This window comes from the organism of the source record quoted next, unplaced genomic scaffold (assembly GCF_019419815.1).
Source record: "Pyrus x bretschneideri cultivar Hongxiangsu unplaced genomic scaffold, Pyrus_bretschneideri_v1 Contig42, whole genome shotgun sequence".
NCBI lineage: Eukaryota > Viridiplantae > Streptophyta > Magnoliopsida > Rosales > Rosaceae > Pyrus > Pyrus x bretschneideri.
In genome coordinates, this window is record NW_025999746.1 from 2,296,330 (window position 1) to 2,309,294 (window position 12,965).

Below are 12,965 nucleotides of genomic sequence, written 5' to 3' on the forward strand. Positions count from 1 at the left end.
GGTTTTGATCCGATACCACTTTACATGCATGAAGAAAACTTTTCACCTCCCTAAGACTTTTTCACCTAAATTTTTTAATTGTTGTCACCAAAGTTCACTTTGATGGCAAGTTGGTTTACTTTTTCGAACATTCATATGTGTGATATTCACACTATATTTTACCACAACCGTTACATTTTAAAACCATGTTTGTTGAGTTTTGACTGAGAATTTAGCTTTTTTTCAGACAAATTCAAAAAGTCAAACTTGTAATTGAAGCTAACAGCGTTAAACGCCTATTATGTGGTGTTAGGGAGGACATACCCAACAAGATTGGATTCCTGTTAAGTCTTTGCCGCTGTTCATTTTTCTAATCGGAGCTTCTTCGGGGAAACAAGAAGGGCGCTTTAGTAACTGCTCGCGTGGCCATGCCGTTTGGATTTTTAGCAAAAAAATTGTCTGAAAGTGCTCTGAGGGCTTCTACTACACGCCAACCGACGCCTTGAGCTGCACGCCGTCATGTGCAATTCAGTTTCATCTATGATGCCACGTAATTCTTGCCCAAGGTTATAATTTTTCTTTTAATCAAAACAATAATGTTACATCAACTTCAACATTGCTATCATGAAAAAAGATATTATTATGAATATATTAACGGAAAAGATAAAGATACAATAAGTCTGAGGAAACATGCAACCAAACCCTAACAAGAAGTAGAAAATTATTAGAAAACAAAAATCAATTACAAGAACTTCTAAGAGAAATGATAATTTCCTAAAAGATTATGAGCAAAAGCCGGAACTGCACATTGCAGACAAGAATCCCACCAATGAACCCCAACATGACCAACACCATAATTTGCTAAACAACCTGCAACCTAATTTCCATCGTGATAAATGTGAGAAAACCAAACATGGAAGAGAGGATGGTACAACAATTTGCCCAACAAAGCACCTAAGAAGAGCCATTAGGAAGAAAATGCATTACTAAACAAGAATCACACTCAATCCAAAAAGAATGTCAACCCCTCTCAAAAGCCATATAAACAACATGAATAATAGCTTTAAGCCACCTCCGAGACGTAGCAATCCAAAAGATCTTGCAAAGCATCCAAGACTATGACCCAATTGGTCACTGAAAGTACCACCAAAACCAGCCATACCCGGAGAACCACGGGCCGCACTGTCAGTGTTAACTTTAACTCGAAAAGAACAAGGAGAAATCCAAATAACTTCATGAATTCTAGGTGCCCTTGAAGGCCTTCCATGCACTCCAAGCGCTCTAAGAATGCAAAGCTCATCAACTGAGTTTAACATAAAACCCATTCCCTAAGAATTCAGCTCACAAACTTGCTAGCGAATGCCACTAACCAACTAATCAACTGTAATTTTTTTTTTCTTCAAAATGGATTAAATTTCGAGCTTGCCAAAGTACATAAAAACCTGCCCCAATCATACCCACCATAATAATTGAAGTTGTGTACCAAAATGACGCTGCAAAGGATAAGAAAAAAATGATGTGATATCGGAGAATAATGTAGAAACCTGAAATAAGGCTAAAACCCTACGCCAAATTTCCAAAGAAAATAAGCACTCGAAAAATAAATGTTGAGCTGACTCAATAGCCTTACAACAAAAATAGAAAATATATGCAAAAGGTAATCCCAGGTGAAGCAATAAATTATGAGTTAAAAGATAATCCCAGGTGAAGCAATAAATTATTGAGTTAGTCACAATATCATACCCCATCTTTAAAAAATTTCATTGTCATACCTCATTTACGAATTTTTTACAATTTCATATCTTCTGTCAGTTTATCTGTCAATTCTTATGTTAAATAGTGACATGGCTTGAGACGGGGCCCACTCTCTATTAAAAAATTAAGTAAATATTAAAAACTTTTTTTTTACATAGGGGACCCACCCCTTATCCCCTCACCTTTTCTTCCGACTCCCGTCTTCCCTAAACCCAGATCCCACCCCGCTTCTAGTTTTCATCATCTTCCCTTCCCTTCACTTCGGCAAACCCTTCCCTTTTAGCTAATGGACACTGAACTTGGGTTTCTTGGGCCGGGTCGACCCGATCCCCGTGCCGCAACGAATCTCTGCCGTTTTTGTTGACGGAACTTGATTTTAAGGCGGCTAGTGAATATGGCCCGGCTCTTACGGGTCTTACCTTTAGCTGCGACGGCAAGAACTCTATAGGCAGCCTCGCGAATAGCTCGGCCGCATCCTGGAGTAGAAGTGGAAGCGGACTAGTTGGCGGCGGCGATGGAGAAGTCAGGTGTCGAGTTAATGGAGGCTTGGGTAAGGGCATGTAGGAGCTTGGAGGAGTAGAGGTACTGCTGGTGTTACAATCCGTCCACAAATATTACGCTTTTTCTAATTTTAAAATGTGAATTTATGAAAATGCCCTTCAAGGCGAAAACGTTGATTTTTGTTGACCACCTTATCGTATCATGTAAGATCCATTTTCTTGGCGTATACTCTTAGTACTCGTTGCTACAAACGAGTGCGAATTCGAATTTAGAGTTAAAACGAAGATTTTACGGAATTCGAAATATATGGGCATTTTAGTAATTTTATAATTGAAGATATTTCTTCATTAGGACCTTCCATAGGCTGTCATATGGCAGATCCCCTCCCCATTTCTAGGGTAACCTTCATCTCCAAGTTATGTCTCTCTATCTCTCTCGAAAATTCTATCTCTAGAACTCTCTCCCTCTTCTTTTTTTTTCCCCGGGATGCATTATTTCTCGCTCTTCAACTCTCATCTTTTCTTCCCTTAGCTCACATATTTCATCTCTCAGCTATCTCTCTTTTTCTTAGTGAACAAACACCACGCGGTGACCAGATCACTACCACTGTGGGTCACTTTCGGCGACCTCACCACCCTCGAGATTTCTCCATCATGAACCCAGACTTGACTGAGACCCCTCATTCCTTCTCCTTCCCTGCACAATGGTACCACCATTGTTTCCAATGGTTTTCCAACGAGTACACCATGATCCCGGCTATGGTAAGCCTCAAGGACACCATCATTCTTTTACTTTTGAATTTTTGATGCATTACTGGGCCTACATGCATGAATGGGCTAAGTTTGAATGCAGAAATGGCACGAGGGAATTCCCTAGATTCCGACAAGGGAACACGAGACTTGCTGGCCGTTTTTCGGCCAACTCCGGTAGCGATAGGCCATGAGATAAGTATGGTTCGATTCCTTGCTTCACGAGCTTCATTTTGGTATATTATATGGTGACTTTTAGTTGAGATTTGAGCTCCATCGGAGCTTGGGAAATTCCTGTCGAAATCCGACCTTCTTCTTATTTAAGGTCTGGTGACCCGCAAGTGTAACGGGCCAAACCTGGCCCGAGGAAGCCTAGCCCCAACTAAACCGGCCTAAACCTTTGGAGCTTATAATCAGACCCAATCCAAAACTAAGCCCAAGCCCTAAACCCAATACCCAACCCAAGCCCTTTTAACCTTAGAACATGGCCCATGTCCATAACCTATTATCCTAGGCCTAACCCACCTAAACTTAACCCCAAGCCCAAATCAATATTGGGCCCACCCATTTAACCAAAATGAACCGAGCCAACCCACTAACTGTTGACCCAACCCGAACCGACGTTGACCTGATGACCCTTGACTTTTTCGTCAACGTTAACCGTTGACTTTTTGGGTTTCGTCCGAGATCTATGCTAGACTAATTTCGATGTCCCGATTCCAAATTCGCTCTCTGTTTTCTCAAATTCAATCATTTTAATAGAGTTTTACTAAATGGCCTCTATATGTGCGTTTAGGTGCATCGGTGAAGGTGATAAAATATCAGTGAGTGGACCCCTTTTTAACTTGTTTTTATAAAATATTAGCCTAGCATGCATTCCATATTTCATGATTTGAATATGATTTATAATATGCCTTATTGACTTTTATAATTATGGTTTACAAAATAGTTTGATTTATCGAAATTATGTTTTATTAAAGGTATTGAGCTATTGGATTTGCATATATGGATTTCTATGGTTTTCAAATACGATTTATATTACGGTTTTATGAACATGAATTATTTTATGGATTTCATGAATACGATTTATCTTGGATTTATGAGATGAGACTTTGAGCTAGTGAGCTTCGATGTTTGACACAAGATTTTGAGATATGTTTTTGGTACTTACCTAGTGGACTATCATACGGCACATCCACACAACACATGTATGTTGATGTTTATGGCCATAGGACACAGATGATGGAGGATTGAGGTATGATATATTATATACCCCTAGTTTCACTGTTGAAAGCAATGTCGAATAGCTTCACTAGCCACGGCTAGTGTCGGTATGGATGTATGCTATTTTATACAGCTTCATCTTCGGGTGATGGACATGTTATTCAGCTTCACCTTCATGTGATGGACAAGTTATTCAGCTTCACCTTCGGGTGAGGGACAAGTATTGCCTTCAGGCGACTATGATACCCCTAGTTAAGTACAGCACGGATGTTTTTCATGGCATGCTAGGGTGTTTATAAAACCTACTATGTAGTATTATATATGTGTTTTCAAAACAGGGGGTTATTATGTTCAAAACTAAAATGGTTTTCTTATTATTAGTACTATTATTATAAACATTGGTCCACTCACCTTTTCTGTTTTACGCCCCCTTAAGAGTTAGAATCGAGGCATTCGATCTCGGTATCAGGGCACTTTAGCTTAGGTATCCTCGAATCTTCTCAGCGTAGGTATCATTCCTTTATTCGTATCTTTTCCTAGTAATTCCTTTATATTGTTCTGGTTAAGTTGTATGCTCTGAACACGTTCCTATTTTGGCATAATCGTTCTAATTACTTATTCTTTATTTGCATGCATGTTTAAAATGTCTTCGTCACCCTCAGGTGTCGACCAATACGTGTCTACTCTGGTATGTGGGGATATCGGGGTTGGGGCATGTCAATTTGGTATCAAAGCTAGGTTTGTTTAGAGCATACTTAGGATCTTCTTCTACTCTGGTAGTGTGTTGGCCTTGATTTCATTTGGATGTCATGGCTTCCATTTGTTGATGTCTTTCGGCACGGTTATGCAATCCTCGTCCTGCCTGAATAGTTACATCCTATTGAAGAATAAGAAACTCATGTCGGGATTGTGCCTTAAGTTGACGTAAGTGATTGAGGAATGACATTCAACATCAGAGTGAAGTGAGTTAGAGGAAATCTTAGTGGGATGAAGTATAGTGGGATAAAGTCGAGTTGGGATCAGTTAAAGATCGGAAGTTGTGATGGTACTCTACAACATGCGTTCATTTGGAATGGCAGGCAAAGTTATACATGTTGGGAGATTACTCAAAATACCCGAAGTTCGTGTTGGAGAAAAATTAAGAAAGCATCAGTTATAATTCGAATTAGTTTTCCTCGGGTTTATTGTTTTCATTGAGGGAATTTGTGTGGACCTTCCAAAAAATCTTCTCGGTGATTGTCTTAGTGATAACATCTTTGTCTACTCTGACCACAAGGTTAGCTATTAGACATCTACATGCAGCTTTATGCAAATTTCTCAATTGTTAACCTCGCTTGGACTTCGTACCTTTCTTGGGAGGCATTATTCTTACCAAATCCAAGGTTGTGATAGTCGGTAATCGATGATCCTCTCAAGGGTTGTGAATTACAAAATATCATTGATCTTGTCGATTCTTATCAACATTTGTCATCGATTCGTTGACCATAAACCAAACTCTCATCTTCAGTTAGGAAACGAGTCAATTTTGTTCGAGATGTTGCCTCACCCTACCATTCTCACACCTTTCGATGACACCAATAAATGCCGAATCCAGCGGTGATGTTTACTGAATGGTTTGTCGTGCACGGTTGCAGCATGATCGTGTGACGCTAATTTCTTTCGACATCAGCATTGTATGAAGTGAACCATCATGTCTTTTACTTAGGGTTAACAATTACCATCTGTACTTGGAAAACTTAATAACACCCTCCGTGGAGACTTTGGTAATGATTCGATGTTTGTTGACCATCTCATTCGGTGTACTATCCATCAATCCGTGAGGAATATACCTAGAACCATTTGGTCGAATTCCTCATTCACTTGAATCTTCCAGACTTTTTGACATTTTGGTCCACGTTAACTTTGTTCGTAATCCTAGTTTCAGCTTCTGGTACTAAAATATGTCTTAGTCAATATCGAGTTACCCTACTATTCTTCGTATCATTTCTGAAGTGGACAGACTGTCTAGGAGAACCACTCAGACGTCGAAGTTTTTAGTTAAGATCATTAGCCTTCTTAACATGATTTCTTACTAAATCTGTAAGGAATTCAAGAGGGATCGACTCGGCTGAAGTATGCGCCTAGTTCATATCAATTCGGATAGGAACGTTATGAGCATAACCTTTTCACAAGCTTACTAGACTTACCAGGAAGAGTTCCAAGTGGTTGTGAGGTTTTGAGCTGTCTTTTAGTAAGGGATTGGTGAAAGTAATAATGCAAGTGGTCAGTGGATTGCATCACCAATCACTAACTACACGGAGAAATGAACAATCACCTCTTATTATCTTGCTACAATTCATAGGCATCATATCGTACTCTAGTAGTTCTTTTCTAACAATATACATATATATATATATATATATATATATAAGTTCATTTGCCTAAATATTTTAAGGGTGTCTCCCACCCAACTCTAAAACACCTTTTATATGCATCTACTGAGATTAAATTCCATCTTGGGTTCCGAGCCTGGTAATTTTGCGACCAATTCTATGAATAGTTTGAAGCGGTAAACATTATTCGAAGGAAGCAGTCAGAATTATGGTTCTTCTAATATAGGTCTCAAATTTTATACCTTTCAATCAGGATAACGATCATCGTGGTTAGTCACGAAAGAAATGTTTTACAACATGTGTTCGCTTCTACGCATATTTCAACTACTTCACTCTAGGACCTTAATGTTCATGTTCACGTGGATGTCGAAGCACTTCTAGTAGCTCTGATTGGTGCGTTCTAGGATAGTACGACAAAGTAATTGAGGCGTGAATTGGGAAGCAAAAATGGTATTATGGCATTCTCAGGATTCAGGAACTTCTCTTTTGCTTACCGAGACAAAGATGAGTTATCGGCATTACAGACTGCAGACTGTAGTATCAATAGCTTAATTGTTGGGTTCACTAAGCAAGTGGGTAAGTTGACCTATCGACAACATGAGCTATTAGTTTGCTATGATTAGGACTCGACTCAAGACACACTCATTCTCGGAGTACGTGACATGACTAATGTTTGGGCAAGGCTCATTTTCATTCTTGGTTTTGTTTTTCCAAGCAAATATTTTCAAACTACATTATTTTATTTACATATGTGTATTTTTATTATTTCAAATTTTGGGTGAGTTATTTCCACTCTTGATTTTAAACTAAGTACAAGTATTTGAACAATATATATATATATATATATATATCAATTTTTGTAGTTGTCTTATTATACGCATATATTTTTGCTCTTACGTTATTACATAATTATTTGTATTTTCAACTTTATGTTTTATGTGGGTGTTGTACTACTATATTATTGAGGAAGGAATAAGGTATGAGCTTGGAGGCATGAAAGAAGAATCATTGCAATCCAATCACGATGAAATGGCATTCTTCTTTATGCAGCCACTCTAACCTGATTTCTCCCTTGTATATATATACATTTTTCTCCCTATTTTCGAGTATCGTACATATAACAAGTTATTTTAAATTTCGGGGATGAAATTTTCTTAAGGCGGTAGATTGTAATGACATGTCCCCAAATATTACGATTTTTATAATTTTAAAATGTGAATTTACGAAAATGCCTTTTAAGGCGAAAACATTGATTTTGTTGACCACCTTGTCATGCCATGTAAGATTCCTTTTTAGCGTATACTCGTAGTACTCGTCACTACGAACGCGTGGGTGCAAGCAGATTCAAATTTGGAGTTAGAATGAAGATTTTACGGAATTCGAAACATATGGGCATTTTAGTAATTTTATAATTGAAGATATTTCTTCATTAGGATCTCCCCTAGGTTGCCATGTGGCTGATCCCCTCCCTATTTCTAGGGTAACCTTCCTCTCTGCATTCTCTCTCTCTCTATCTCTCTCAGAAATTGTCTCTCCAGAATTATCACCCTCTTTTTTTTTCCCGAAATACACTCTCTCTTGCTCCCCAGCTCTTACCTCTTCTTCCCTCAGCTCATATCTCTCATCTCTCAGTTATCTCTCTTTTTCTCAATGAACAAACACACACACATACACACAAAAAAACACCACAGGGTGACTGGATCATCACCATTGTGGGTCACTTTCCGATGACCTCACCACCCTCGAGTCCTCTCCATCATGAACCGAAACCTGACTGAGACCCCTTCTTCCCTCTCCTTCCCTGTACAGTGGTACCACACTTGTTTCCAATGGTTTTTCGACGAGTACACCACGATCTCGACTATGGTAAGCCTCGAGGACACCATCCTTCTCTTACTTTTGAATTTCTGATGCGTTACTGAGCCGACATGCATGAATGGGTTAAGTTTGAATGCAGAAATGGCATAGGAGAATTCCCCAGATTTCAGCAAGGGAACCCGAGACTTGCTGACCTTTTTCAGCCAACTTCGGGGGCGATAGGCCATGAGATAAGTATGGTTCGATTCCTTGCTTCACGGGCTTCATTTTGGTATATTATATGGTGATATTTAGTTGAGATTTAAGCTCCATCGGAGCTCAGGAAATTCAGGCCGAAATCTGGCCTTCTTCTTCTTTAGGGTCTGGTGACCCGCGAGTGTAACGGGCCAGACCCAGCCTGAGGCAGCCCAGCCCTAACTAAACCGACCCTAACATTTGGGCCTTATAATCATACCCAATCCAAAACTAAGCCTAAGCCTTAAACCTAATACCCATCCCAAACCCTTTTAGCCCTAGAACCGAGCCCATGTCCATAACCCATTATCCTAGGCCTAACCCACCTAAACTTAACCCAAGCCCAAATCAATATTGGGCTAACCCATTTGACCCAAATGAATCGGGCCAACCCACTAACCGTTGACCCAACCCAACCCGACGTTGACCCGGTGACCCTTGACTTTCTGGTCAACGTTGACAATTGATTGTTGATTTCGGGTTGACTTTTCGGGTTTGGTCCGAGACTCCTCCTAGACTAATTTCAATGTCCCAAATACAAATCCATGCTCCATTTTCTCAAATTCGATCATTTTAATAGAGTTTTACTAAATGGCCTCTATATGTGCGTTTAGGTGCATCGGTGAAGGTGATCTCATTCATGCTAGTTCGAGCGGCTCTCGGGGAATAAAGTAGCAGTGAGTGGACCCCTTCTTAACTTACTTGTTTTTATAAATATTAGCCTAACATGCATTCCATATTTCATGATTTGAATATGATTTATAATATGCTTTATGGACTTTGATAATTATGGTTTACAAAATAGTTTGATTTATCGAAATTACGTTTTATTAAAGGTATATTGAACTATTGGATTTGCCTATATGGATTTCTATGGTTTTCGAATACGATTTATATTATGGTTTTATGAACATGAATTATTTTATGGATTTCATGAATACGATTTATCTTGGATTTATGAGATAAGACTTTGAGCTAGTGAGCTCCAATGTTTGATACAAGATTTTGAGATATGTTTTTGGTACTTGTTTAGTGGGTTATCATACGACATATCCACACAACACGGGTATATTGATGTCTATGGCCGTAGGACATTAATGACGGAGGAGTGAGATATGATATATTATATACCCCCAGCTTCACTGCTGAAAGTAGTGTCGGACAACTTCACTAGCCGCAGCTAGTGTCTATATGGATGTATGCTACTTTATATAGCTTCACCTTCGGGAGATGGACAGGTACTACCTTCGGGGGACTATGATACCCCTAGTTGAGTACAGAACAAATGTTTTTTCATGGCATGCTAGGGTTTTTATAAAACCTACTATGTAGTATTATATATGTGTTTTCAAAACAGGGGGTTATTATGTTCAAAAATAAAATGGTTTTATTATGTTCAAAAATAAAATGGTTTTCTTATTATTTGTACTATTATTATAAACTTTGGTCCACTCATCCTTTCTGTTTTGTGCCCCCTTCAGGAGTTAGAATCGAGGCATTCAATCCCAGCGTCAGGGCACTTCGGCTTAGGTATCCTTGAATCTTCTGAACGTAGGTATCATTCCTTTATTCGTATCTTATTCATATCTTTTCCTAGTAATTCCTTCATATTGTTCTGGTTAAGTTGTATGCTCTTAACACGTTCCTACTTTAACATAATCATTCTAATTACTTATTTTTTATTTGCATGCATGTTTAAAATGGTTTCGTCACCCTTGGGTGTCGACCAACACTTGTTTTTCCTGATATGTGGGGATATCGGGGTTGGGCATGTCAGCTAAGCCTCAGACTTCCACTTGGTGTGGCTGTGGGCGGGTTCTTGTTGGTGGAGGTGGTCTTGCTTGGGTTGGATTTTCTTCTTCTTTTACTTTCTAGAAGAATCCCAAGCTCGATCAGAGGTGGCTATGGGATTCGAAATCAGAGTCGATGTCATGGGGTTTGATTCTCTCTTTAATTGGGGAGGGGGGGTTCGGAATCAAACAGAGGAATGGGAATTGGAATGTTCTTGGATGGGGATTTGCATTATGTTTTAAAATAGAATTTTCATATATTTAGGTCCCTACTTTTTATGATATGAATGACACTTGGTAAATAATGATTTTAACCTTTTCAGATTCCTTCCCAAATCTAGAGCGGGAAGTAATGGCGCCTAATGAATTGTCAGACTTAAAATCTTTTAAGACTAATACAATTCCAGACTATCCCAATTCACTTTCCTCTTTCTTCTCCTCTCGGCTCTCGCACGGTCGCACCACCGTGACCCAAACACCTTGAATCCACGGATCTCATCTCTCCAGTCTCTCTCTCTCTCTCTAGCGTGACGACGCCCAAATCCACGCCGAACTCTCTCTGAGTCTCAATTGCCCTCAATAGAGACCCGATCGGACTCAGTGCGAGGTACAACATGTCGAACCGAAATTGTCACCTGCGACCCGTCGCAAGCAAGGGTTTCCCAAAACCCCAAAGGGTCTTTGTCCCCAAGAATGCAGACCACAACAATCCAATCCCTCGAGAGCCCAATCTGAATCCCAATCCCATGCTCTCCACCTCTCTCCGACAATCGTTCCCCAAGCAGCAATCCAATGCTGAAACTTACACCGCTGCAGAGCTCAGGGTGGCAATTTCGTAAATTACTTGCCCCAGGATGAGGCGGTGGTGGCTGGGCTCGGCGTCGACGAAGGTGGATTGAAGGCCTTGGAGTTGCGAAGAGTGGTGGATCTTCTTAACAGCGAGCTCTCTGGCTTGCTGAAGTTAAACCTAAGGTTTCAGCGACAAGGTAAAATTATTGCTATGTCATTTACATCTTGACTTGCAAAAGCTGGAAACTTGACACTGAATAATCAATTTCTTGATAATATTTTCACTGTTCTTGTGTTGCTGCTGCCCCATTCTCGTCAGTGGCTAGTGATAAATCGTTGCATGAATTTCTGGATAGTTTTCTACAGTTGAGGAGTAGGTGGTATGATTTCCCTCATCGTGGTACCAAGGAATTGGTGGCGGGGGCATCGTTGGGGAGTTCGAATTGAGCCACCGTGTGTTTATCACTACACCACAAACCCTCTTTAATAGCATTCATTTGTAGCATTTTTTTTCTTAAAAATGCTATCAAATAGTATTTTATGCCTTTACTAGCATTTTCTATAGCGTTTGCATATTTTATGCCTATAATAGTATTCTATTATATGGTTATTAGTAGTGAGTCGGTGACGTCCCCATTTAGATTTCTGGGTATTTACTTTGATGCAGAGGGGATGAAGGCATAAAGCTTGTAACTGAAGCAATATGTTATGTCAGAATTTTCAATGACTTGGGAATTGGAAGCAATGTTGATGGGTGTGTGATAACTAAGGTTTGTTGTTTCAATGGGAAAAACAGAGTATTAATTTGGTATTGATATAAATTTTTTTGTACATTTTTGTTGGCTCAGGAGACACAGGGAATGCCTGAGGAACGGCTTGGTGCCCACCCCTCGTACCTATGTCAGTGTGAAGGCTATAAGTTTACCAAGAAGACCGGTAAGAAACACATTTCTTTCACTTAGCTTTCTAATCATTCAACTACAAATTGTCGCTTGTCTTGCATATCATAAACTTGGCATCATTCATCTTCTACTGTCATACATGAGAAATTTCATGCCTCCATGAGTTGGTTTGCAACTGTTATGTGATGTGAGCACACCTGAAACGTTTTCCGAATCTGTTGTTTTTTCTTTTGTGCAGAGGTTCTCTTCACAAACATCACTCTGTTGACTGAAAAGGTGGAAGTGATAGGAGGCGAGGAAGAATGAAACCACCACTTCACAAGGAGCATGTGAATGTTCATTTAGTATTCAGTTTCCAAGGTAAAACCTATGTGACTTGATCCCAACTTGTTATGGGCTTTCTCCATCCATGTGGATTTATCTCGTTATATAGATTTAGCAATCGCTACTTTTTGTTGTGAACTCTTTAAAAATTATTATGATCATCGTCATCATTAATATTCACCTGTTTATGTTTCTTTGCTCTCGGATCTGCTAGGTTTTTCTAACTGGATGATCTAACAGGATTTGAGAATTAGCTCAGCACTTCTTGAAGAATTGCTTTGATTTTTGTTGGTATGGTGCATTTTGTGATCAAAATTGGATGCTCTATGGACATGGAGGATGTGCTTGGGAGATTGCTTTTTTGGTAGGATGCAGCTTTGTAGTCATCATTAGTTTCCTCTGTCAACTTTAGGATGTACATCAATTGCAAGAGGAACAAAACAATTCAAATTTTTTGTTTGTGTGAAAACTTCCAATTGAACTGTAATTGACAATTTCTACTAATTAGTCCAAGTATTTTGAGTTTAA

At 39.4% G+C, this 12,965-nt stretch overlaps 1 protein-coding gene and 1 pseudogene across 1 annotated transcript; one reads left to right on the top strand and one right to left on the bottom strand.

Moving 5' to 3' along the window:
* Positions 1–1,990: 1,990 nt before the first annotated feature.
* Positions 1,991–10,627, bottom strand: LOC125469362 (annotated as a pseudogene).
* A 185-nt stretch (positions 10,628–10,812) lies between these two features.
* Positions 10,813–12,965, top strand: LOC108867474 (proteasome subunit beta type-7-B-like). Its single transcript, XM_048566545.1, has 4 exons — positions 10,813–11,664; positions 11,879–11,965; positions 12,060–12,147; positions 12,352–12,965. The coding sequence occupies exons 1-4, from the start codon at positions 11,594–11,596 to the stop codon at positions 12,379–12,381; spliced, it is 276 nt and encodes a 91-aa protein (XP_048422502.1). The 5' UTR covers positions 10,813–11,593; the 3' UTR covers positions 12,382–12,965.